Here is a 25,988-nt window from a genome sequence, read left to right as displayed (position 1 = left end):
CTGGCTTCCTTATCAGTTCTGCATACTAATAACCCTTTAGGGAGAATTGAGAGAATTAACTGAAATATGCAGCATAGTCCCTACCATACAGAATGTACCCAATAAAAGACGGTTTCTCCTTAATGACAAATAACCGGCACTGAAAAACTGAAACAAAACATGTGCCATAACTAGTTTCTCGACTTTTCCTCTTAACCTAAAGGTGCCCGTTGGAATCTAAAAGATAAAGATAATTAATTCAAATGGAAAAAATAAAAAGGGAAGAATGTGCACTTTACTGCACAATCGAAAGTAGCTCTTTGGTTCAGCTTAAGAGTCTCAGACTTCACCAGGGAAGAAATCGTCTTAACACTCATTTCCCTGCCTCTCATTGCGGTTGCGCAATGAGGCCAAATGTCCCTTCTCGGCCGCCTTAGCACCCCCACCCCCCTACCCGACAGCGCACTTCTATTGGTTGGGCCTGTTTGGCGCCAAAGCAAGGAGGAGAGGCTGATCGCTGTGGGGCTCTGAACAATAGAAGTGCCGCGGGCGAGAGCTAAGCGACCGTTTGGCGTGACTTGGTAGTTGACGGGACCGCGGGACTCGGGAGCGTCCGTCATGTTCTGCGAGAAAGCTACGGAGCTTGTCCGCGAGTTGCAACGCGCACCGGAAGGGCAGCTGCCGGCCTTCAACGTGAGGAGAGGCGGCGGGCGGGCGGGGAGGGAGGGGACGGGGCGTGTCGAGGGCAAGGCCTCTGCTCGGGGGGGGGGCCTCTGGCTCGGGGGCGGGGCCTATGTGGACCTTCCCTGGGCTAGGCAGCTGTAGCATGGGGAACATTCTTCTCACGTGCCATTTGCTGGGTTCTCTTTAAAGCCTTGCTAGGTTCCGACATAGGAAACAAAAAGCTTGAAACTGGGCCAAAAAAAGAATTGTAGGGAAAACACTTATATTTATGTTATCCATTGACTTGGTGAATTTCCTCATTTTTGTTTCTTGATTTTGTTTTTTTTTTTTTTGAGACAATCAATACTCATGTTGTTCAGGCTGGCTCTATTAAAAAGAATTATGTGTGTGTGTGGCAGGTGCCCCATGAAAACCAGAAGAGGGTTTGGGATCTTCTGGAACTGGGGTTATAGGCGTTTGTGAGCTGCAGGATGTCGGTGCTGGGAACTCAGGTCCTACTCAGGGGCAGCAAGTACTGTTATCCGCTGAGTCATCGCTCCAGGTCCGCATAGATCTTTATAACTAGCCTCTTTTTTTTTTTTTTCAAATTAATTTCATTTTATGTGCGTTGGTGTGAAGGTGTCAGGTCCACAGGAACTGGAGTTACAGACAATTGCGAGCTGTCATGTGGGTGTTGGGAACCCGGTCCTGTGGAAGAGCAGCCAGTGCTCTTAACCACCAAGCCCCTATAGGCAGGCTCTTGATGAACCAATAGTATCTTGATGTAACTGGAGTAGTTCTGGGCCTCTGTGTGAAGCTAGGTCCCAGCCTCCGCCTTTAGAAACCACTGATTTGCCTTCTTTGCTTGTAGATTATTGACTTTTTTTCTATCATGTATCTGGGTTCAGTCTGCTAAGAGCTTACACTTGATAAAGGGCCTGATGCCTTGGTAAGGGCCATATGGAATCATGGAGTATGTACTCTTTGTATCTATATCTGGCCTCTTGCTCAGTATAATCTGAGACTTTTTTTTTTTTTTTTTTTTTGATATTTCAAGACAGGGTTTCTCTGTATAACAGCTCTGGCTGTCCTGGAACTCACTCTGTAGACCAGGCTGGCCTCGAACTCACAGAGATCGGCCTACCTCTACCTCCGGAGTGCTGGGATCAAAGGGTTCCGCCACCACCACCCTGCAGTTCAGTAGTTTTATTGTTCTTTTTTTTTTTTTTAGATTTATTTATTTATTTATTTTATGTATATGAGTACATTATCTGTATGTATGACTTTATGGCAGAAGAGGGCATCAGATCTCATTACAGATGGTTTCGAGCCACCATATAGGTGCTGGGAATTGAACTCAGGACCTCTAGAAGAGTAGTCGGTGCTCTGAACCGCTGAGCCATCTCTCCAGCCCCTGTTCTTTTTTATTTTAAAGATTTATTTACTGTTTTTTTGAGACAGGGTTTTTCTGTGTAGCCTTGGCTGAAACTTGCTCTGTAAATTAGGCTGGCCTGGAACTCATGGAGATCCATCTGCCTCTGCCTCCCGAGTGCTGGGACTAAAGGCATGAGTCGCCAATGCTCAGCCTCATTTTGGTTTTTTTAAGACAGGGTTTCATTGTGTAGTGCAGGCTGGCCTCAACTTGACATGCTTCTCCCAGTTGTTGGGATTGATTTAGGCATATGGCTACTCTGCCTGGCTAAAGTGCTTTTCTGTCTATGAATTTTCCAAGGTATTCCAGATAAATAGACTCAAACTACAGTCCTTTTGTGTCTGCTGTCTCTGGTTTAACATGGAATTGTCAGGACCCATCTATGTTGGAGGGTATATCAATACTCATTCCTTCTTATTGCTAAATGATACCCTACTGGATGATACACCACATTTGGTTCATATCTCAATCAGTTGTTGGTCCTTGTATTTTATTTGCTTTTTGAGTATCTTGAATAATGCTGCCAAGAACATTTGCATAAAGCCCAGTGTATGCCTGTAATTATAGGACTTGGGATGCTGAGGCAGAAGGTTTAATGTGAGGTTAGCCTGAGTCACACAGTACTAGCAAGACCCTGTCTTAAGAGAACCAATTATGGGGGCTGGAGAGATGGCTCAGAGGATAAGAGCACTGGCTGTTCTTTCAGAGTTCCTGAGTTCAACTCCAAGCAACCACATGGTGGCTCACAGCCATCTGTAATGAGATCTGGTGCCCTCTTCTGGACTGCTGGGATACATGCAGGCAGAACACTGTATGCATAATAAATAAATAAATCTTGAAAAAAAAAGGTTTTAAAAAAGAGAGAACCAATTATGAAAGCCTAAAAATAAAAATAAAAAAATAAACACAACAAAATTGTTAAGTTTTTGTGTAAGGGTTGGAGATTTAATAGTAGAAAGAAAAAAATGAATGAGTGAAATGAAAAAAATAAGAAAGCAAAAAAAGAAAACATGTCTAGGAATGAGATTGGGTATAAAACTATGAGTGGAAGTGCTGGGTCATATATATGGTAGTTCAGTTTAATTTTTTTTTTTTTTGGTGCTGGGGATAGAGTTCAAGATCTTATGCAAGCTAGGGAAGTGCTCTACCAATGCGTTTCATCTACAGTCCTTTGTTGTTTAAGATAGGGTATCTGTGTAATGTATGAGGACCTTGAAGTCTCAATCCTTCTGCTTGGCATCCTGGGTTCAAGAACTACGCCCATTCTTTTTAAGTGTGGAACTGATTTCCACATGCTATTTCATTTTATGTTCCTTACCAATATCTGTAGCCATGGAAATATTGTGAAGCCTATTTTTTTGTTAAGGTATATAAATGAAAGACGCATATAGTACAGGTTGAAGTTAATCAGGAAATCAATTAATGCATTTATACATTTCAGGAGGATGGACTCAGACAAGTTCTGGAGGAGATGAAAGCTTTGTATGAACAAAATCAGTCTGATGTGTAAGTTGTGATAATTTCAATTTTTTAAAAATAAGAAATGAGATGTTAAAATCAGAACCCTTTATCTCTTTGGGGATGCAATTTTTTTTTTTTTTTTTTTTTTTTTTTTGTAATTTTCTGAACCTGAACTTACCCTGGTTGTACAAGTGAGCACAGGACTTGAACTTAAAGGGATTTCTGGTGATCTGTGGTTGGGCAATGCTTCACATATGCTAGATGCTTAATTTACATCTTCATGATGTATGACTTCTAAGTTGAAAGAATTAAGGTAGACTTAACAAGATGAGATAGGAGCAGATAAAGCCCATGATGCAAGTCAATCCTTAGTTCCCACTCTTTGTTTTCATTAACAGATGCCTTATTGTGTTTGAAGGAGAAGAGTTCACCGGGCAGGAACAGCAGTGATTTCTGACAGCATGAGTAGAGTTTATTGAGAACTAGCAGGTCAAGAGAGGGCTATAGATGTATTGGATATTTAAAGTTAGGCATGGCGTCTCATACAGTGAAGAATCTGGTCTGTGTGAACAGACCTCAGAGGCTGCCATCACATGGTAAGATTAAAAAAGAGTGCTGAGAGCTGGATCAAAGCTGAGGTAGTCAGGACCCCCCCCCCTTTTTTTTTTTTTTTTTTATTGAGACAGGGTTTCTCTATGTATCCTCACCTGTCCTGGAATTTGATCAGTAGACCAGGGTGGGCTCTGCCTCCCAAGTGCTGGGATGCCCAGTGTTAGTCAGAACCTTAACTAGAGAGGTTTATGAGTTACTTGGATGTAGAAAGATGATTAGGTCTGTGGGGCATACAAAGTGATAGGAACACAATGCATGTAGATAACAAATATTTTTACCAATAGAATGAGGAACTGAACCTCAGCAGGGCTGTGGTAAATGTGAGTCCAGTGTCAAGTCTTGAACTTAATTCTGCAAGCTTGTTCATTAATCCATTCAACAGACATGCACTGAATAAATTGCACTGATAAATATTTCTGTGATAAATAGCATAGCCTAGATTTCTGTTCAGACACTAAGTACAAACATATCGTGCTCTAAAGGAAGGCCACACGGGAGAATAATGCTAGGAGCCAGTGTGAAGTATAACTGAAACTGAGGAATTGGGAGTGTTTTCTAAGGAAAAGACATTTCAGCTAAGGCTTCAAGGAGAAGGTTTTACTCACTAAAACAGTCATGATGAGCAGTAAGCATTCAGGCAGTGACTACAGCATATGTCAAGGATCTTAAAGAGATGGGTAGCCAGAAAACTTCACTTAAAGACCTGTGTGGCTGCAACTTAGCAAGGAAAAGAGAGTGGCATCAGATGAGATCATTGTGTGGGATAGGTGTGTCTTTAGCATCCTGGCTGCTGTATGTATTTAACAAGCAGAGAGGAGGGGGGACACAGTGGTCATTCAGGTCACTTTAATAAACAGAATAAAGATATATTGTAGACTTTGCCTATTAGGTCTTGGTCCAGTAAGGAACTGAATTTTCTATTATTCCCATATTTGCATCCTGCAAATTAGTGATCCAGAAATTTATCCCTTACTCTGTTAAATTTTTTCTGGGGAGGTGAAAAATTATTATTAGTTTCTCGATAAAATTATCTGTGAGGAGCTGGAGAGATGGCTGTGGTTAACCAGCTGCTCTTGAGAGCACCTGGGTTCCCAAGTGGCAACTCACAATGATCTGTAACTCCAGTTCTGGGGATCTGACACCCTCTTCTGGCCTCCATGGGAACTCCATGTATGTGGTGCAAATATCTATTCATATAAAAAGGGTTTTGTTTTGTTTTTAATTTTTCAAGACAGTAATTCTCTGTGTACTCTTGGCTGTCCTGGAACTCACCCTGTAGACCAGGCTGGCCTCAAACTCAGAGATTCACCTGCCTCTGCCTCTTGAATACTGGAATTAAAGGAGTGTGCCATCATCACCCAGCCTAAATAAAAAGATTTTGAAAAATAAAAAAATAGGGCTGGTGAGATGACTCTGGGTAGAGGTACTTGCTGCTATTTGTTGATTTTAGTTTGACCCCCAGGACCCAGTGAAAGCAGAGGTTGAACTTCCTAAAGTTGCCCTCTGATCTGTTCTCTATAGGAACTGCATGTGAATATAAATAAATGCAACAAAAATTTAAAAATAACTTGTGAATAGAAGCAAATCCTTCAACTAATCGTGTGTAAATGTGAAAAGTTTTACATCTACTTTCTACATTATTCTGATAGTAAATTTATATCATCTCTTGAAAAAAGATCTCATTTTGTAGTTTGGTCTTATCTAATGCCTTCTGTTCTGCCTTGCCTCCCAAATTCTGGAATTATAGACATGGTGCCACCATGCCCTGCTAGTTCAAATGTATTATATTGGTTCCTTATAATCCAGGAATTATATCCTTATATTGTAAGCAGTTGTAAGGAATGTGGAGACTTGACCTGACCTGCATTGAATGGCAGAAGTATATAGAAAGGCTGTAAGTGGTCAAGGACATAGCTTAGTGCTAGGGCTCTTGTCTAGCGTGTATGGGGTCCTGGGTTTTGTCTCCAGCACCACAAAAACAAAACAACCTAGATACTCGGTGAGAAATACAGGGCCTCACTATGTTATGGAGACTAGGATGGCCTTGAACTCAAGAGATTTTTCTGACTCTGCCTCCTAAGTACTTTGATCAAAGGTGTGCACCACTGTACCCAGTTCTGGTTTTTTATCTTTTAATATACTAATGGAGGTAGCCACTCTGCTCAGGTTGACTGCTACTAACTTTAAAGGGACAACAAGCTTGTAAGTCAGTCATTCTGGCTTTGAAATTCTTAACCTACACTGGAATATATATGTTTCTTACTTCTTATATGTCCTTACCAGGAATGAAGCAAAGTCAGCTGGACGAGGTGATTTGATACCAACAATCAAATTTCGACATTGTTCTTTGTTAAGAAATCGACGCTGCACTGTAGCATACCTGTAAGTATCTTGGGTTTTGCTTGGAGTGTCAGGGAACCTAGGAGGGTTTTTTATATAGTTTGGTTTCTCAGTGGGTAGTAAGAAAAAAAAGAAATCTTTGGTCATTCCTTTTTATGTTTTTTTGTTTTGTTTTTTGAGGCAGGGTCTTACCCATGTAGACAGGCTGACTTTGAACTTGCAGAGATCTTTATGCTTTTCCTTCTGAATGTTAGGATTAATGTCATGTGCAATCACACCTGGCTTCCCTTTTTTTCTTTTTTCTTTTTTTCCAGACAGGGTTTCCCTATATAGCCCTGACTGTCCTGTAACTGGCTCTGTAGACCAAGCTGAACTTAAACTTACAGAAATCCCCTGGAGTGCTGGGATTAAAGGTTTGTTCCACCACTGCCCAGCTCTGGCTTCCTTTAAAAATTTTTTTTCAATTATGAAACACTAGTGTATTCATGAAAAGAGAGAGATAATATAACTTGCTCTGTGGAACTTAGCCACATACTTCATTGTGTTTTGTTTTTATGCTGTACTAGTTTGGATTATGATGGCAGCTCACCCCTGAATTCTTTTCTTTTTTTTTAATTTATTTATTATGTACATTGTTATATCTGCATATATGTCTACAGGCCAGAATAGGGCACCAGATCTCATTATAGATGTTGGTTAGCCACCATCTGGTTGCTGGGAATTGAACTTGGGACCTCTGGAAGAGCAGCCAGTGCTCCTAACTGCTGAGCCATTTCTCCAGCCCCTCACCACTGCATTCTTAATACTTTTCTTCTCTAAACAGCGAGGATCTCTTGGCTTTTGTAGCCACTGCATATTGTCACAATTGGAGAGTTAAACAATGCCTAGTGGCATCTCTCAGGTTGAAACAGGCCATCGTGTAGTCCTGGCTGGCCTTGAATTTACAGAGATCTGACTGCCTTACCTCCAAAGTTCTGGGATTAAAGGTATTTGCCACCACACCAGCTACCTAAACAGTTCTTACGCACAATTTTTTTCCCATTGTCCCGAGAATCTTTTCTTGTTGGTGTATTTCTATCAGAGGCCAAACAAAGTCCACATGTTCCATTTAGGTTTTTGTGAGTCTTGAGTCTTCTCATTGGAAAGATTTTTGACTCCTTTTATTATTTTGTTTGTTTGTTTTTCGAGACAGGGTTTCTCTGTGGCTGTGTAGGCTGTCCTGGAGCTAGGTCTTGTAGATCAGGCTGGTCTCAAACTGACAGAGATCCGCCTGCCTCTGCCTCCTGAGTGCTGGGATGAAAGGTGTGCGCCATCACTGGCCCTGTGACTCCTTTTGTTCTTATACCATCTAATTCCTTCATGTCCTAGGTATGACCGGTTACTTCGGATTAGAGCACTCAGGTGGGAATATGGCAGTGTCTTGCCAAATGCTTTGAGATTCCACATGTCTGCTGAAGAAGTAAGTTAGCACTATTCAAATGTATAAAAATGCTATGTTCTCTAATAGTTATCTGTATTTCTCTTTTTGTTTTTAGTATTCAGCAATTTCTCACTTAAAGTAATTCCTTTTTTTTTTGGAGACTGGGTTTCTCTGTGGCTTTGGAGGCTGTCCTGGAACTAGCTCTAGCTCTTGTAGACCAGGCTGGTCTCGAACTCACAGAGATCCTCCTGCCTCTGCCTCCCGAGTGCTGGATGAAAGGTTTGAGCCACCACCACTTGGCCTTAAAGTAATTTCTTATATATTGTGATAGGAAGTATGTGGTGGGGAGTAATTCTAAGTACTGCATGGAAAACTAAGTACTTAACAAAATAGAGTCCCATTAGTTCTTTGTTTATTTGTTTTTGTTTTTTGAAACAGTGTTTCTCTGTGTAACAGCCCTACCTGTCCAGGAACTCACTTTGTAGACCAGGCTGGCCTGGAACTCACAAAGATCCACCTGCCTCTACCTCCTGAGTGTGGGGATTAAAGGTATACACCACCAACACCCTGCCCAATATGCTATTTATTGCTGATTCATCTTTGGAATTAAAAACTGGTATTATTACTTGGGTGTTTTTCTATATAATATGTGCATATATGTACATTCTAATCAAAATTACAAATTCATGTAATATTTCCTCTTCTGCTCCATGGGTTTTGTTTTTTATTTTGTTTTTCCCCCACAATTTCAGTTTCTTTACTGACATTTTCTTCTAGGTTGCTGACTTTTTTTTTCCTCTTGAGAAGTGGTTTCTTTGTGTAGCCCTGGCTGTCTTGGAACTTGTTTATAGACCAGGCTGGCCTAGAACTCACAGAGGCCTGCCTCTGCCTCCCTAGCCCTGGGATTAAAGGTGTGAGCCACCACCACCCACCACTCTTTCACCCCCCACCCGAAGGTTGCTGACTTATTATTCCTAATTCATCCATTTTACTACCTTACCTTCTGTATTGCTGACTTAATTAAACCATTTGTTTGTATTGCCTTAAAAACATTGATCATGGGCTGGAGAGATAGCTCAGAGGTTAAGAGCACCGGCTGCTCTTCCAGAGGTCCTGAGTTCAATTCCCAGCAACCACATGGTGGCTCGAAACCATCCGTTATGAGATCTGGTGCCCTCTTCTGGTGTGCAGATATACATGGAAGCAAAATGTTGTATATATAATAAATAAAATAAAATAAAACATTAATCAGTTTTTACTAGTAAACTTTTGAAATCATCATCTAGCCTTATAGCAATTTCACTGTCACTGATTTTGGTAGTGAATTACATACAGCCTTCTAGAAGAGCCAGTTTGCCACACTTTCTTATGTTTTGTGGGGTGTCTGTCTTGTGATGTGTATATCTGATGGTCAGGATCTCTCTCCCTGTTTTATTTGGGGATCTTCTTGAAGGTTTAATATCCAGTACCCTCCATAGAGAGAAAGCAAATTTCTGTAATAGCAACAAACCAAGAAGCAATGGAAGATATAGAAATACACTTCAAATCAAGTACAGCCTACTAATGGATCATCAGTAACCACAAAAGTAAAACTGGCAAAAGTACTGTAGAATGTGGGACAAAGTTAATTTTTAGAGTGAGTGTGGAAATAGTAAATGAATGAGATAAAAGAAGGAGGCAGGGAAAATAGAGAAGCAAAATCAAATACAAGAAAGGGGAAAGAAGCTAAGTGAGAAAAAAAATGTTAAATCAGGAAAAAGAACAAGAAATTAGAAAATATAGACGAATGATAGCTCAATCATAAGAAAGTTCAAAAACAAATTAGACAAGTGTAAGGAGAAAGATAGATAGATAGATAGATAGATAGATAGATAGATAGAGACAAGTATAAGGAGAAGATAGATAGATAGATAGATAAATAGATAGATAGAAAGACAGACAGATATGATAGACAGACAGACTGACAGACAGACAGAGTCCATGCACAGTGGGCAGGGTCAGTGGAGCTTGTAGACCCCTGTCTTCCCTATGGTTTTTTTTGTTTTGTTTTTTTTCTCAGATTTTTTTTTATTTGAATTAGAAACAAGATTGTTTTACCCAACAATCCCAGTTCCCTTCTCCCTCCCGTCATCCCCTACCACCCCTCACCCCAACTAAAACCCTACCTATCATATATCCTTTCTACTCCCCCGATGGTGAGGCCTTCCATAGGGTGTCATCATATCCTTTGGGATAGGGCCTAGGCCCACCCCCATGTGTCTTGGCTCAGGGAGTATTCTTCTATGTGGAATGGGCTCCCAAAGTCCACACCTATGCTAGGGATAAGTACTGAACTACTATAGGAGGTCCTCCCTATGGTTTTTATATGCTGTTGCTCAGACCATACTGGCTGAGTGTCTGATATTTGCCAGAGCTGTCTTCACTTCAGTAGTTATGATAGCTTTGTCAGTTTGACACAACCTAAAATCCCTAGGAAGAGATCATTGGGCCAGTGGGAATGTCTTTGGGGAATTTTCATAATTAAGTTAATTGATGTGGGAAGATCCAACTCCAAGATGTGTTATTTTGAGATGGTAGTATATAGTTTGTACAAATTTTCTTAAACCTTTGTCAAACGACCATTTTTATGTTCACAGATGGAGTGGTTCAACCATTATAAAAAATCTCTTGCTACTTACATGAGGTCACTGGGAGGAGATGAAGGTTTGGACATCACACAGGATATGAAACCTCCCAAAAGCCTATATATTGAAGTATGTACTTACTTTAATGCAGACATTGCACTACCCTTTATCAAAGATGAGGGTTTACTAAAGAAAGAAGGAAACTAAAAGAGAGAAAGTTTCCACTGTCTTTAGGATGGACACCTAAAATTTCATCAGTATACCCATTTTAATAGTTTTGGGTTTAGTACTACAAATAGTTTCTAAAGAGGGAGAGAAACGTGTAGATTGAAAGGTAAGACATAAAACATAATGTGTAGTTTTGTCAGATTCTAGTTTCTACATGAAAACTTAGAAAAATATCCATGAGGGGCTGGAGAGATGACTCAGTGGTAAAGAGCACTGGCTGCTCTTCCAGAGGATTCAGGTTCAATCCCAGCACTTACATGGCAGCTCACAACCATCTGTAACTCCAGGCCTAGGTGACCCAATGCCTTCTGCCTCACTTGGATACTTTACATGTGGTATACAGGCATACATGCAGGTAGAATACCCATACACATGAAATAAAATGGGAAAAATTAACATATGTATGAGACAAGTGGTAACTTGTGTGTGTGTGTATATGGTGGGTTTTTTTTTGTTTTTTTTTTTTTTTGTTTTTTTTTCAGTTGGGGTCTCATGCAGCTCAGGTTTGCCAGGAACATGCCATATAGTCAATGATAACCCTTACTTAGCTCATGATCCTCTTGCTTCCACCTCCCAAGTGCTGGGATTGCAGGCATGAGCTACCATGCTTGACTTTATTTTTTTTTTTGTTTGTTGTTTTAAGAATATTAGTGTATAGAGGTAGGTAATTTAAGCCAGGTGTGGTAGTTCGTATCTGTAGTCCTAGTAGTTGGGAGGCTGAGGCAGAACGGTCCAGAGTTTAGAACCAGCCTGGGCTACAGTACACCCTGTCTTAAGATGGGGAAAAGTAATCCTGAAGTGATTGAGGGGAACACATGTGGCCATGGCACCTCTTCCCCAAAACCGGTCTTTTCAAAGAAGTAAATATAGCAGTGAAGATTAAAATGCTCTGAGAGTCATTGTCAAATTTCAGATTAATTCTAGGACATGGTATAAATATCTGGTTTAGCTGCTGGAGTTGGCTTACTGGAAGTTAGTGGCAGTCCTAACCCTCAGGAGAGTGAACTCTTTCCCAGTTGTCATGAGGTGGAAATGTCTCCCTGTTTTCCTGGATAGCACTCAGTGTTGTCCCTTTAAAAACTTTTTTGAACGTAATGTGTATTTGAGTGCAGTTGTGTGTCCTTTGGTATATATAAGAACAATTTTGGGGAGTTGGTTCTCTCTTTACCCTGTGCGATCAGGAATCACCAGGCTTATATAGCAAGTCCTATTACCCTCTGAGCCATCTAACAGCCCAATTAGTTCTTTGCAGGTGTTGCTGTCAAAGACTGCCTCACTTCTCTTACCTTCCAACCAAGACCTCTCAGTTTTGATGACCTAGGTGCCTAAAGAATAAGGTTAAGATGAAGAACAAGCTGAGATGATTAAGAATTTTTGACAAATTAAAAGATAATTCAGCACAATTTCATTTTTGCTTCATATCGAGACAACAAATGAAAGTTGTGCTTTCATTTTCTGCTGCTAAGAATTCCCTGGAATGAATCTGCATATTAAAGAAGGTTGGAAGACTCTCTTCCAAAAGTAGACTTGTATCCTAATCTCATACTAATACTACAGAAATGAGGCTGGAGTGGATCTAGATATTCAATAGATATTTGTGCAACACCTGTTTTCTTTTTTATTACTTACCACCTATAACAACATAAACAAGGTATGCTGGGGCATACCTATACTCTCAGCTAATCAGGAGGCTGACTCAGTAGGATCACTTGAGCCTAAGGGTTAGAGACTCAACTAGACAACACAGCTAAAGAACCTGTCTCAAAGAAAAAACAAAGTCTCAATTTGTTCTTTCAGGTACGATGTTTAAAAGACTATGGAGAATTTGAAGTTGATGATGGCACTTCAGTTCTGCTCAAAAAAAATAGTCAGGTATTTTCTATTGTCACATACTTTAAACCTTGTTAAGAATGTGTGTGAGGTAATGCTCAATTCAGTAGCAAAATGAGTATCTCCTGGTGATGTTCCTCTATCTCAGACCTTTCTGGACTTTTTCTAAATAATAAGACCTGAACCAAACATTTCATATGGCAAGAAAAAGTTAATTAATTTACTAGGTTGCTGCTTATACTCAATACTAAACATTTTCCTGAGTAATTATTATAATGGGCCTTGTTCTGAGTAGTTTACAGATTGTTTCGGGACTACTAAAATGTTGACTTTAAGGGTTGGTAATCCCATCTACTCAGGAGGTAATCCCACCTAAGCAGGAGGATCAAAAGTTGAAGGCCTTGTCTTTAATCCCAGCACTTTGGGAGGCAGAGGCAGGCAGATCTCTGTGAGTTCCAGACCAGGTTGGTCTACATAACAGGTTCCAAACCAACCTGGGCTACAAAGGAAATTCTAATCCATACCTGGCAATTTAGTGAGATAATGTCTCAAAATGAAAAATAAAAACAGGATTGGAGTTGTGCCTCAATGGTGGCACTTGTCTAGCGTGCATGAAGCTATAGGTTCATATCTATAGTACTAAAGTAACAAGCAAAAGAATGTTGAATTGACCTTGTCCCTGATTTTATGAAAATTCTTCCTTGCTTTGTTTTCAAGATAGGGTCTCTCTCTGCAGCTCTGGCTTGGCCTGGAACTGTCTGTAGACCAGGCTGGCATTTAATTTATAGAGATCTACCATCTCTGCCTCCCAAGTGTTGGCATTAAAGGTGTGTGCCACCACTGCTCAAGAACTTTTAAGTACTTAATATGTAAGCAGAGCAACTTAACAGGATAAGATTGTCATTGTAAAGAGCTGTAACTTCATATTAACACAGTTCATTTTTATCCTCTCCCCGTTTTCTGAAATCACAGTAAAGGAGGGAAAGAGCTTCATAAGGGCCACTTCTTTGCCTGCCCTGCCATATGGGTGTTGACCAGTTAGGGGCTTGTCCCTAAATCATGATGTGGACTGTTTACATCCTGGAACACAATTCTTCTGGCCATCTGGTGCTCTGGCCTGAGAGGGTGACTGATCTATTTTATTAGTGTGCAGCTGTCATTTCTCAAAACTAGCTTTGTTTTTAGAATCGATTTCAAAGATACCCTAAAATCTTTGTTAAATCAATTGTTCTCTCCCATGTGTCTCTTTAAACATATTGCATCAAAACCAGATGATTTAACTAAGGTGCTTAAAAAAAAAAAAAAAAAAGAATCTGTGTTCTGAAGGTATCCTGGGAACCTGCAGTTGCCAAGAGCAAAGCTGTCCTCAGAACAAGATGAGAGGAAGTGCTTTCAATTTGTTGAGGTTTTCTTGCTCTGTGGCTGACCTGCCCACTGAGTACCGAGGCAGTGAGGCCTGAGCCTGTTCATCTGCTCCTGTGTGGACATGTGAACAGCCTCAACAACTTGCGTTATCGTATTTAAAACCTATTCTCTAATGTTAAAGAACTTATCATTTTGGGCGAGGGGAACTTTGGCAGACTCCATGGCAGGCAAGGGACAAACATGCCAGGCAACAGAGCTTAAATGAGGAGTTTTATTAGAAAGGGAAGGGAGGGGAGAGGGAAAGCAGAGAAAGATGGGGGACAGAGAGAGGGAGAAGAAGAGAGGAAGGGAGACAGAGAGACAGGAAAAGTCCTGTCTGCCCCTTCAGAGGAACATCAGGAAAGAGTGGAAGTGGGTGGAGTTTTTCTTTTAAAGGGTCCTTTGCACCTGCGTGCAGATTATGTAGTGATGAACACTGGGCTGACCGGGGTACTTCCTGAGTGCATCTGCCAGGTGACAGGGGGCAAGCCAGCATAATGCCTGAATCTTACAGAACTAATAAAATACCTGATCATGGGCCAGAAAATGGCAAAGTAAGTAGAAGTGCTAGCACACAGGCCCAATGACCTGTGTTCAGTTCCTGGATTCCATAATGTGGCAGGAGAAAGCCAACTCCTGAGAGTTGTCTTCTGACCTTCACATGCATGCTATGGCCTCTGCATGCCTGTGTCTGCACATGTACTCACACACCTGCATGTATACTAAATTAGTTAATATCTGGCCACAGTTATGACATTAGTGAGGAAATAACATGTATTTCTGTTTTTTTTGAGATAGGATTTCTGTGTAGCTTTGGAGCCTGTCCTGGAACTGGCTCTGTAGACCAGGCTGTCCTCGAACTCAAAGAGATCCACCTGCCTCTGCCTCCTGAGTGCTGCTCCACCACCTCCTGGCTTAACATGTATTCTTTAATACTTATAAATATGGTGTTAAAGCAACTGGCAAGTGTGTCACTCAGTGTGTGTGTGTGTGTGTGTGTGTGTGTGTGTGTGTGTGTGTGTGTGTGTTTGTGTGTGTGTATGTATGTGTAACACTTAATAATTTTTAAAAACTTGGTGAATAAGGAGCTGGAAAGATGACTTGGTGGTTAAGCACATTTGCTGCTTTTGTGGAGGACCGTAGCCCAAGGTGATCTAGTGCCATCTTCTGGCCTCCATGGATAACAGGCATACATGTGGTACACATAGATATCTAGACAAAACGCTCATACACATAAAATAAAAATGAGTAAATCTTAAGAATTATTCAGTGACTTTATGAAGTAAGAACTTAAAAGTAGTATTCATCTACTAGTATTATCAGTTTTACTTGGTTATAATAGCAAGTTAGTTAAGATTAGTTTTTATCTACTTAGTTGTAGAGGTTGATAAGTATACAATAACTTGCTTTTCACTGATACAAAATATAATTAAATTTTTTTCCTAGTCATTTCTCTCATTCTTTGCCTTCTGCTTCCTTTTGCTTGCAGCACTTTTTGCCTCGGTGGAAATGTGAGCAGTTAATCAGACAAGGGGTTCTAGAGCATGTGCTGTCCTGACTGTGTCCCGTGATGACAACAGCAGAGCTCTTCAAACTTTGCCAGGTGTGAAGCTAAGTCTAGCTCATGTAAACTTCCTTACTGAACCTCCCCCTCCTTCTTTGATTTTAAATTTACAGACATGCTCTAAGATAACCAAGAAGGGTGCTTGGGGTGTAGCTTAGTGGTACAGCACTTCCTTAGCATCTAAGAAACCCTGGGTTCCATCCCTTGCACCCCCAAAGACAAGACAACAAAAATCAAAGAGCAGACTAGACCAGGAGTACTTGGCTAGGAGTATACTCTGCCAACTGTTAAGCCTTTGTACAAGCTATATCTCTAGTCATTCCATTCCCACAGTAAATGCTGTACTTTTATAAATAAAAATAGTCTTCAGTTTGGATCTGTTTTCATGATACAGTTTTTTCAAAAGTAGCAAATATTTATCTAGTAGAAGATGTAAACACCCAGGGGTAGGGGAATAAATCTGTACTTTCCTAAGCAGTAGAATAAGCACCCAGGAAAGAGTTATTTTTGACCTAGTTTAGCTTTCAGTAGGCCAAAGGTGAGCCTGAGCCTTTTTCCGGAGCTGTGGGAGGCTGGAGGCAGGACAGCAGCATCCTTGCACTTTTAAAGACTAGGGCCCAGAAGAGACCTTGGCACTGTTGATGCTCTGCCTCAGCCTCCTAAGTGCTAGTAACATAGTCTTGAACTGCCACGCCCAGCTTCAGCTGTCATTCTGGTTTTGAATTCTTTTTGTTGTTGTTGGCTATTTGAGACAGGTTCTATGTAGCTCTGGCTGTCCTGGAACTCACTATGTAGACCAGACTGACCTTGAACTCACATCCACATGTCTCTGCCTCTGGTGTGCTAGGGTTAAAGGAGTGTGCCACCACATCAGCTTGGTTTTGGTTTCTAATTTGATTTACATAGGGAATATATTTTTAGAACTAAAAATAATTTTAACATTTTTTGTTTGTTTATTTTCGAGTCAGGGTTTCTCTGTGTAACAGTCCTGGCTGTCCTGGAACTAGCTCTGTAGACCAGGTTGACCTCGAACTCACAGGGATCTGCCTGTCTCTGCCTCCTGAGTACTAGGATTAAAGGTGTGCACCACCACCCAGCTTTAAATAACATTTTTATTAATTGAGAATTTCATACAATGTGTTTTAATCTTATTCACCTTCCAAATTTATTTATAGAAATGTGCTGTTTTATTACAAAGAGTCTCACAAAATGAAAATATCTCAAAAAGGAAGCTAAGCTAACACCTCCATCTGCAGAGTTAGGGCAAGACAGAGCAATAGAAGTTTTTCTGCTTGTTGGAGTCCAGTGGGAAGCCTGAAAATAAGAGGTTCCAGAAGACCCCGTCACCCCTTCTAGAAAGCTCATTAATAAGGGCATCTTAACAGAGCTTCTAAAGCAGGCACTTGGTAGTTCAGGATTTTGTCTTCTGGTTGTTTTTCTTACACTCAGACCCTACATGGTTCAAAACTAAGACCTGAGTAGGTTGGACAAAGTGGCTTTGGGAAGAGTTCTCCTAACACCACTGCCGTGGTCTCTGGTCCCTGGTTCCTATCTAGTCCCTGGGAACATTATATTTAATATATTTTATATAAATACAGAGGAATAGAAAATATAAAATCTGAGTGATTGGGGGAGAAGTGAGAAACTTGGGGAGAGGCCAGAGTTGCAGATCTTGCTCAGGCTAACTTGGCCTGTTCTTTGACCCCTTTGGCTTCTGGCTTCTCTTCCTTGGTCTTCTCTTCTTCTGTGACTTCTTTTTGTTTTCTGGTTCTTTTTCTTTTGTATCCTCTGTTTTGACTCTTTTGGCTTTTTTGAAATTAGAAGAGTTCTTGAGACTACCTTCTCCCTCCTCATCTGAATTGGAGAATTCTTTCTCACAGGCAGTTTGTTTGTCAGAAAAGCAGATGGAGATGCGTTTGTCAAGTCTTCTTCGTCCTCATCACCACTCTCCTCTGGGATGACATCCTCGGTATTGCCTGCATTTGGATGCCAGGCACATGGGGCAGCATTCTCAAGTTCTCAAAGGGCCTCTGCTTGATTTTCTAGTGTTGGTCATATTGGAAGGGATGATGTGAAGCTTCAAGTCCAGTCCAAAGTATTCAAAATAGTCATTGTATGGTGGCTCATTAGAGATCTCTGTGTTCAAGGCCACAGCTGTTTCATAATTTCAGCACCGAGCAACATAATGGATGGATCCACCTCCTCCCAGCATTAGCATAGGCAAGTTGAAACTGTTGAAAGACTCTGAACACTTGGCATGCCCTTTGATGGTCAGATTGAAGCAACCTAACCGGCCTCCAGATAGGGAATCGGAGCCACACTGTAAGACCACAGCACTAGGTTGAAACATCTCCATTACTTTGGACATGACTGGCTTGAAAATGGCTTCATAGGACCCATCTTCAATCCCATCTCAGAGAGGGTAGTTAACAGCATAGTACTTGCCTTTGCCAACCCCAATATCCCATAAGTCCCCAGTTCCTGGGAAGTACTCTCCATATTTATGAAAGGACACAGTCATGACTCGGTCTGTGGTATAGAAGGCATTTTCCACACCATCACTGTAGTGAGTGTCAATGTCAACATACAGCACCCTCTGGTGATACTTTAGCAGTTCCAGGATGGCCAAGACGCTATCATTGACATAACAAACCGGATACTCCAGACTTCTTTGCATGACACAGACCCTAAGCCCAGTTCACATGTCTGCCTGCTGTTTATTAAGTTTCACAGCTCTTGCCACAGAACCACCAGTAGACAGCTGACAAGACTCAAGCCATCAAATACTAGACAGTCCTCACCAACACGGAATCTCTGCATCTGCTTGCTGTTCTCAAACATGTTATCTGGGCAAATGGAATGCAAAAATTTAATGTGGTCATCGCTGTGGTACTTGGTCATCTCAGCATTGGCTTTGTGAGGACGAAAGATTTCCATTTTTCAGTAGAGACCATAGTGTAGCAGCAAATTGTGAGTCATGTGGATTCAGTGAGGCTTTATCAGGTGGCCTTGTCCATTATAGTATTTTCCAACATCACCTCAACGTCCCTGGGCCTGATGAGCCACTCCCGTTCTTGGATCCTAAGCACTGATATACACCTGCCCATTCAGTATGGACTGAGGCCTCTTCTCTGTGTTCTCCAGCACTGGAACATCCCCTTAGATAACTGAGCATGTTGTAATAATAACAGAGTTTTTACCCTTGGTGCCCTGAATCTACACCATATTGCTCTCTGCCCAGCCAGCCTTCCTGTCAGTCTCCTTCCAAGTAATTTTTGATTATCATGATGATAGAATAAATTTGATATTACTTCAGTCTTTGTAATTTTTTGAAACTTGTATTAAAGCTCCAAACAAGGTCTATCATGGTAATCATTACAGGTTTATTTACTACTGCTAAGTTTGGGAGTGGAGTCAGTTTTCTATAAATGTCAGTTAGCTGATCATGTTTTCAGGTCCTTAACCAATCTGCTTTGTGTGAGTACATGTGGTTGCTAATGCACATATATGTACAGGCCAGATATTGAGTGTTGGATATCTTCCTCAATTGCTCTTCATCCCTCCCCCCCTTTTTTAGATAGGGTTTCTCTGTGTAGCCTTGGCTATCCTAGAACTCTCTGTAGATCAAGCTGGCCTCAAACTGAACAATTCTCCTGCCTCTCTCCTGGGTGCTGGGATCAAAGGTGTGTGCCATCATTGCGCTAGAATCACTGAACCTAGAGCTTACTGATTGAGCTAGACTAGCTAGTGGGCTCCAGGGAACCTTCTATCTCCAGTTCTCCTGTGATGGGATTACAAGGTCCACACTGCCAGCTTTGTATAAGGGTTCTGGAGACCTGAACTCAGGTCTTCAGACTTGTGTAGCAGGACCTTTACCAACTGACCCATATCTCCTGCCCTCTCACCTTGTACTTCAGTTCCAGGCAAAAGGACAAAGTAAAGAAGTGCACCCACGAGCCAGGCACTCTAGACCATGCTGGCCTCAAACTCATAGAGATCCACCTGCCTCTGCCTCCCAAGTGCTGGATTAAAGGTGTGCTCACTGAGTTTTGGCAATGCCTATACTGATATAACACAAAGTATACGGAGACTTAGTATTTTACTGGTTAGTAAAACTAGACTCTACGTTTTACATGTATTCCCTCTGGGGTAAAGAGCTAACTGGAGTAGAGAATCCTTGCTTTTTCATTTTTTTCAAGTCAGGGTATTACTATTGTAGCTCTGGCTGTCCTGGAACTCACTCTGTAGATCAGGCTGGCCTCAAACTCAGAGATTCTCCTTCCTCTGCTTCCTGGGTGATGGGACTAAAGCAGTGGTTCTCAACCTTCTAATGCTGCAACCCTGTGACACAGTTCCTCATGTTGTGGGGACTCCCAATGATAAAATTGTTTCATAGCTATCTCATAACTAATTTTGCTGTTATGAAGAATAATATAAATATCTGATATGTAGGATATCCAAAGGGATTGCAACCCACAAGTTTAGAACCACGGGATTAAAGGCATCACTACTATACCTATATATATTAATGTACATTGGTGTGAAGGTCTCAGATCCCCCAGAACTGGAGTTACAGACAGTTGCAAGCTGCCATGTGGGTTCTGGGAATTGAACCCAGGTCCTCTGGAAAAGAAGGCAGTACTCTTAACCACTGAGCCATCTCTCCAGCCCCGTTTATATTTTTATTGGATGAGTCCAAACTCTGTCCTCATGCTTGCTCATCCCTTTGTCTACTGGATCTTCTTCCTAGCCCCATAGTGATTTTTTTTTTTTTTTTTTTTTTTAAGATAGGATTTCTCTGTGTAGCTTTGGAGCCTGTCCTGGCACTCTGTAGACCAGGCTGGCCTCAAACTCACATAGATCCTCCTGTCTGCCTGCTAAGTGCTGGGATTAAAGATATGTGCCACCACTGCCCGGCAAGTGATTCTTTTTTTTTTTTTTTAAGATTTTATTTATTATTATGTATACAACATTCTGCTTCCATGTATATCTGCACACCAGAAGAGGGCACCAGATCTTATAACGGATGGTTGTGAACCACCATGTGGTTGCTGGGAATTGAACTCAGGACCCCTGGAAGAGCAGCCAGTGCTCTTAACCTCTGAGCCATCCCTCCAGCCCAAGTGACTCCTAGAAAACTATTTACTTACAGGTGAAATAATTTAAGACCTTAAAAACCTTAGAGTTAAATCCATTTTATTTTATTTTTAAAATCAATTTTAATAGAAAAGAAGTTGCTGAAAATACAGTATCTTTTCATATCACAGTAGAATACTCTGGTAAACCAAATGGTCATAATTTAGGTATATCTCAGTTATAAAACTATACCTTTTTTTAAAAAAAATATGTACAATTTCCAGTGTGACAACATTTTTGTAATGAGATTGCACTTGCAACAATGAACACAGCTATCCCTGAGCCCACTACCTTCCTCCCACCTCCAGGAGCAGCAGAGGGCTGCTGGGGGATGCCCTCTTCTGGGGGTGTACCGCCCACATGGAGAGCTCTGATGACAGAGCCCACCTAGAACCTGATTCTGCAATACAGTCTTCCAGCCCAAAGCACAACACTCAAAATACTCTGCCACTTTCTCTCCATTGCTCTTTGCAGAGAACCTAAGTCTTAATAATATCAAACTTGGGGACTTAACCCAAGGCATTACCCGAGACCCACTTCCCCAGCACCTGGCACACAATAGACTGATATTCATCAAATGCTTGTAGGGTGAACAGGAACCAGTCATTACATGTCGAGGGAGTGGCTAGTGAGCCATAGGAAATTCTGGCATCAGAGTAGCAGTATCTGAAAACACATTCCTTCACATGAACTCTAGGAAACAGCAGCTTCTACACAGAAAGTGATGCTGGTGCCATCTTACTGATCAGTTTGTTGAGAGCTCGAACTTTTTCTTCCAAGATACAGTTTTTCCTCTCAGCACCTCGCTGCTTCTCTTCTGTGAGTTGAACAGCTTTCATGAGGTGGGCATTTTCCACATACAGTTCCTTGAGCAGCAAATCAGATCTGGTGTTCTTCTCCAACTAGACAGGGGAGAGAGGCACACTTCCCTGTGAACTGCTGCAGGCTGCTAGGCTAGCCTGCCCCTCACCCTCTGATCCAGCTCTACCCTTGGCATTCTTGAGTTCTGACACATACTGGATACAATGACAATTTCTGTTTCCTGATAATAAGGGAGGAAAGTGAGAATCTGCAGAACTATGTGGAGAAAAATTAAGACAATTTTCTGACCATCTTTGCAGGAAATGAAAAGCCTTGCTATTCAGTACAATGTCTATATGCTCTGCCTTGATGATGCCACACAGGACACACTGAGTCACTACAGCTGCCCTTGTAGCCAGGTGTGTGAGCCAGTTACTATGTACAGGGAGGCTAGATAGGCTTCAGTGATGGAAACAGATAGTTCCAGGAAGTGGCCCTTGCTGTGTCCTTGTTCAAGACACACATAGATCTGAGCACTGGGCACCATGAGGCCACATAGAATCCATGGATATAATCACTGCGCGCACTATGGCAACACTAATGCTGTGGCAGAGCACATTAACAATGGAGACAGACGGAAACTAACATGCAGAGGAACCAGAGCAGTGTGTGCCATTGTGATGAACAGAGTAGGGCCTCCGTTAGGACAGAGATAGAAGAAAGCCAGAAAGCTAGTCAAGGCTGGGCATGAGCACTGCAAGCAGAGGAAAGGATACATACAAAGGCCCTGTGGCTGGCAGGTGCTTGGGGAGAGGTATGGTTGGATAGACTTGGAGTAGAAGTGAGAACAGACTGGGCCTGCCCTAGCTTACTCTTGAGTGAGTGGCAGCTTTCAGGCTGTGCCTAGCTTTGGGTGGTTCCATGTTATAAAGTAACAGCTTTGACTGGAATTATTGTGTTTGGAATATAAATGCCAAAAAAGGATGGCTATGTCCTGTATGCTCATGTAAAGAAGTCACCTGTGTCACCTATTTATATATCTCAAATCACATCAGAAACACCAGGCACATGAGCTCATCAGCCACCCCGTCAGTAACCCGGTGCCTGAGACTAAAGGGAGGGGACTAGCATGTGGCAGGCACGCTTCTAGTCATGAGGTCCCTCAGCACAAGCCTCATTCAGGAAAACTGCCACAGTGAAGGACTTCTGCCTCTTTCTCAGGCTCCAGTTGGAGTACAGTTTTTCCTGCATGTGACACTCAGCCACTCCTGGCTGACACTTGGCCTCTACCCGAACCTGAATCTACCTGCACGTGACATGCATGCAGTGTCCAGCTCTGTGCTGGACTCCGTCTGCCTCCCTGTCCCCACTCTTCCATACACCGGAATCATTTCCATCTTCCCCCTGGACGCTGCACACTTTGAGCCGTTCTTTCATCCAGTGGCCTACATGCTTGTAGATTGTGAAAGGCAATGTGTGGTATAACAGTTAATATTAGTTAAGACTGGAATTAAAAAACCTATGATTGCCAATGGGCAGTAACCATGAGAAAACGGAAGTACTTGTCAAACTGTAGCCAAGGACATGGACATAGCAGCTTGTGAATTTATAACTAATCTAATCAGTTCTGACACTGTAGAAAGACACAAATATGCCCATGTGCTTCTAACATGTGACATTCATGACAAAAGAGGTAGAGGGGCTTAGAATTATGTAATGGAGAGCAAGGCAAAGGAAGAGGATTCCTGAGAATGGCAGCCACAATTTTGGCATGATCTGCAAATACAGGATGGCATGTATTGAGAAGTCCATCTCCCTGGATTAATAATTACTAAAGAAAAATCATGCACTTTCTGCCTGTGGTTCTCAATGAACCCTTCCTGGATCTCCAGGTTCTGGAAGCAGAACCTTCCTGGGCCATGGGGAGGGAGGACAAAAGGCTATACTCTACTCGCCTGTTCTCGAAGTTCCTCCACCTTCTCCTGCAGCAGCCACTCCACATTGCGTAACCGAGCCTCAGCATCCTCCACCTGGTCCTCCTTGGCCTTCAGTTGCTGCTTATATTCTTCCTGCACAGAAGTTACACACCAGTGTAACAGTGCTCCTGAGGGTTTTTGTTTGTTTGTTTTTTGTCTTGTTTTTAAGATTTATTTATTATGTATACAGTGTTCTGCCTACATGTATGTCTGCATGCCAGAAGAGGGCACCAGATCTCACTGCAAATGGTTGTGAGCTACTACGTGGTTGCTGGGAATTAAACTCAGGCCCACTGGAAGAACAGCCAGTACTCTCAACTTCTGAGCCATATTTCCAGCCCCTTGGGTTGTTTTTTTGTTTGTTTGTTTTTGTTTTTTTTAAGTGAAAAATGACTAAATGCACAAATCTGAGCATGATAAATCTGTGCAGGTTATTGGCAATGTCTCCACAGGCTATAGTAATCACCTCTTCCTCTAGTTCAGGGAGACATGGTAGATACTCTGTCCTCAGAATCTTAATCATAAATGACCTGGACCAAATGAGCTGCCATCATGGTGTCAGTCTTCACCAATGATGACTGACTATGATGGTGAGGCCTGAAGACAGACTGAGTTTGGGAGGACCTGTGGGCCCTGGCTGGAGGGACCCATGGGGTTGGCTGGCTTCCTGGTCTTCAACTATGACCTTGATCTACACCTCAGTACCTATTAGATGGCCCTGGATGTTCCAGCTTCCTTGTCCTCAGTGCCCTTTCCCAAGCAGCTGGCCTGAAGTGGCACATCCCTTCCTCTAACAGGCGTGGCTTACTGTCCCCTACACATCCCCACTCACCTGCTGTGCATTTAGTCGTCTCCCGGCCTCCTCCTCAAGGCTGAGCAGGTGCTGAAGCTCAGCTACGTGAGCTCCAGGAACCAACTGACCCATCTGCTCCTGAAGGCACTGGACAATCCGATTATGCTGGCACTGTGCATTCTCCAGTGTCAGCTGGACACTGTGCAGCTGTAAGGACAAGTTTTGGCACGACTGATAAATGCAGAGTCATTACCAGACAGTGAAAAGTGTTAGTATTATATTCTCTTTAAGGTCACTCCAGAGAGAGCACAAGGGCCCACTCACTGTGCTGTGGGACCTGCCTGTGTGTGTACAGCGGTCCTCAGAACCAAGCTCCTACTAGCCATGGTGTCTCCATGCAATGTGGCAGGGAAAGATTGTGTCTGGAACCCACAGAACAACAGCTCTGGTCCTTGATGCTGGATCAGGTTCCGTTCCATTCACAGCCTACTCCATGTGACCAGAGTGAGGTATAAACCATGTGAGCCCGGCCTGGTTTCCTTACATGGGGGAGGGGATTCATGGTTCTTACTTAGCTACGGCTCAGGTGCTAGAGTGTGATTAATATACAAGGCATTGAGGACTTTGGGGACAGAAATGGAATAGACTGCAGCACAAGGTCCTAAACCCAGGGGACCAGAGCCACAGAGCTCACTATGGTTATGAGCAGCCTCTGCTATGAAACTATGCATAACTTGGCCAACTCCTTCAATCAAACAAAGGTAAGACTGAAACATAAGTTTAATGAGTTTGATGCTGGATGCTTTATCTGAAACACAGAATGTCCCTGACATCTCAAAAGAACTGGCTGCCACAGTCTGTTTACCTCCAAGACCCCAGAGACAGGAGTGAGAAGCCTAGCTCCATCAAAGATCCTGTTTGAGGCAAAGCTGATCTGTCCACGTTACCAACAGAATGGGGATGCCTCTGAGCCTGATGAGTTCCTGGTCAGCTGTAGAGCATCTGGCTGGCCCGGTAACATCTTTGGGCTGGATAAGTCATGGCAACCATCATCCTAATGTTGATACTTCCCATAGCCTAGGACTGGACCAAGTGCTTCAAACCACCTCACCTACCCACCTGGCCTTGACTTTCTTTGAGGGTTTCTGTCAGCTCTGCCTGTGACAGTCGTAAGCCCTGGCATTCCTCATTTACACGCTCAAGTTCAACTTCAAGGTTTTGGATTTGGACACCCTGTTTATAAAAACAAACAAGCAAAACTATTTTTATAATTATAAGCAGAACCTGACACACAGACACAGAAATCAGAAAGTTACAGACAAGAAAAAAACAAACTGCAGAATTTTCATCTCCCGTGACCCTGAGAGCCTGAGGTCCACACCTAATTTCTTTATGATCTTGTATCCAAGTGCATATCTACTGTGAGCTCATGTCGGGAAGCACACAGTGTCCTGCAGTGCTGTCCTTCTTATGGAACCTGGATCATTCCCAAACCCTGCTATCTGAGAACTTGGTGTTTAATGGCTGTGCCATCATTTGCTCATTCATCTGCTGGTGTTCAAATTGATTCTGGTCCTGTTTTTCTATTATAAATAGGACATCAATAAAAACAGTTCCTGTTAAATCCATAATGCTTTTAGGTACAATCTTCACAAGCAAAATGCTACCGCCCACACACAGGGGCACTGTCGGGCTCTTGCTGTTTATCTTACTAAGAAAGCTGGA

The 25,988-nt window shown here is 42.2% G+C and overlaps 2 protein-coding genes and 1 pseudogene across 6 annotated transcripts in view; 1 reads left to right on the top strand and 2 right to left on the bottom strand.

Annotated features, from left to right (window-relative positions):
* Positions 1-441: 441 nt before the first annotated feature.
* Positions 442-25,887, top strand: Gins1 (GINS complex subunit 1). Of its 3 annotated transcripts, none has more exons than XM_035446119.1 (8): positions 445-672; positions 3,516-3,580; positions 6,431-6,529; positions 7,856-7,946; positions 10,544-10,660; positions 12,557-12,631; positions 15,483-15,596; positions 25,083-25,887. In XM_035446119.1, exons 1-7 carry the CDS (start codon positions 598-600, stop codon positions 15,549-15,551), a joined length of 591 nt encoding a protein of 196 aa, XP_035302010.1. In that variant the 5' UTR covers positions 445-597; the 3' UTR covers positions 15,552-15,596; positions 25,083-25,887. The 3 variants fall into 3 exon arrangements, with proteins under 3 accessions (XP_035302011.1, XP_035302010.1, XP_027277356.1); XM_027421555.2 differs by lacking the exon at positions 25,083-25,887 and adding an exon at positions 17,438-18,918; XM_035446120.1 differs by lacking the exons at positions 10,544-10,660; positions 25,083-25,887 and adding an exon at positions 17,438-18,918 and having other exon boundaries at positions 442-672.
* Positions 17,079-19,445, bottom strand: LOC100768614 (annotated as a pseudogene).
* Ninl (ninein like) overlaps positions 20,737-25,988 on the bottom strand; it is a 78,451-nt gene continuing 73,199 nt past the window's right edge. For all 3 annotated transcript variants that reach the window (XM_027421554.2, XM_027421553.2, XM_035446118.1), the window contains 4 exons: positions 25,383-25,496; positions 24,303-24,470; positions 23,450-23,563; positions 20,737-21,595 (listed from right to left, as the gene is read on the bottom strand). In XM_027421554.2, coding sequence (XP_027277355.1) covers positions 21,404-21,595; positions 23,450-23,563; positions 24,303-24,470; positions 25,383-25,496 — 588 coding nt within the window. In that variant the 3' untranslated portion in view covers positions 20,737-21,403. The remainder of the gene's footprint in view (positions 21,596-23,449; positions 23,564-24,302; positions 24,471-25,382; positions 25,497-25,988) is intronic.

The sequence above is a fragment of the Cricetulus griseus genome, chromosome 6, assembly GCF_003668045.3.
Source record: "Cricetulus griseus strain 17A/GY chromosome 6, alternate assembly CriGri-PICRH-1.0, whole genome shotgun sequence".
Taxonomy (NCBI): domain Eukaryota; kingdom Metazoa; phylum Chordata; class Mammalia; order Rodentia; family Cricetidae; genus Cricetulus; species Cricetulus griseus.
This window is presented reverse-complemented; position numbering and strand designations above follow the sequence as displayed.

Excerpts from the sequence above, each read along its gene's own strand:
- Gins1 (XM_035446119.1), top strand. The coding sequence starts at position 598 with ATGTTCTGCGAGAAAGCTACGGAGCTTGTCCGCGAGTTGCAACGCGCA. Across the intron at positions 7,947-10,543 it reads TCCACATGTCTGCTGAAGAA|ATGGAGTGGTTCAACCATTA; the intron begins GTAAGTTAGCAC and ends TTATGTTCACAG. Across the intron at positions 10,661-12,556 it reads CCAAAAGCCTATATATTGAA|GTACGATGTTTAAAAGACTA; the intron begins GTATGTACTTAC and ends TTGTTCTTTCAG.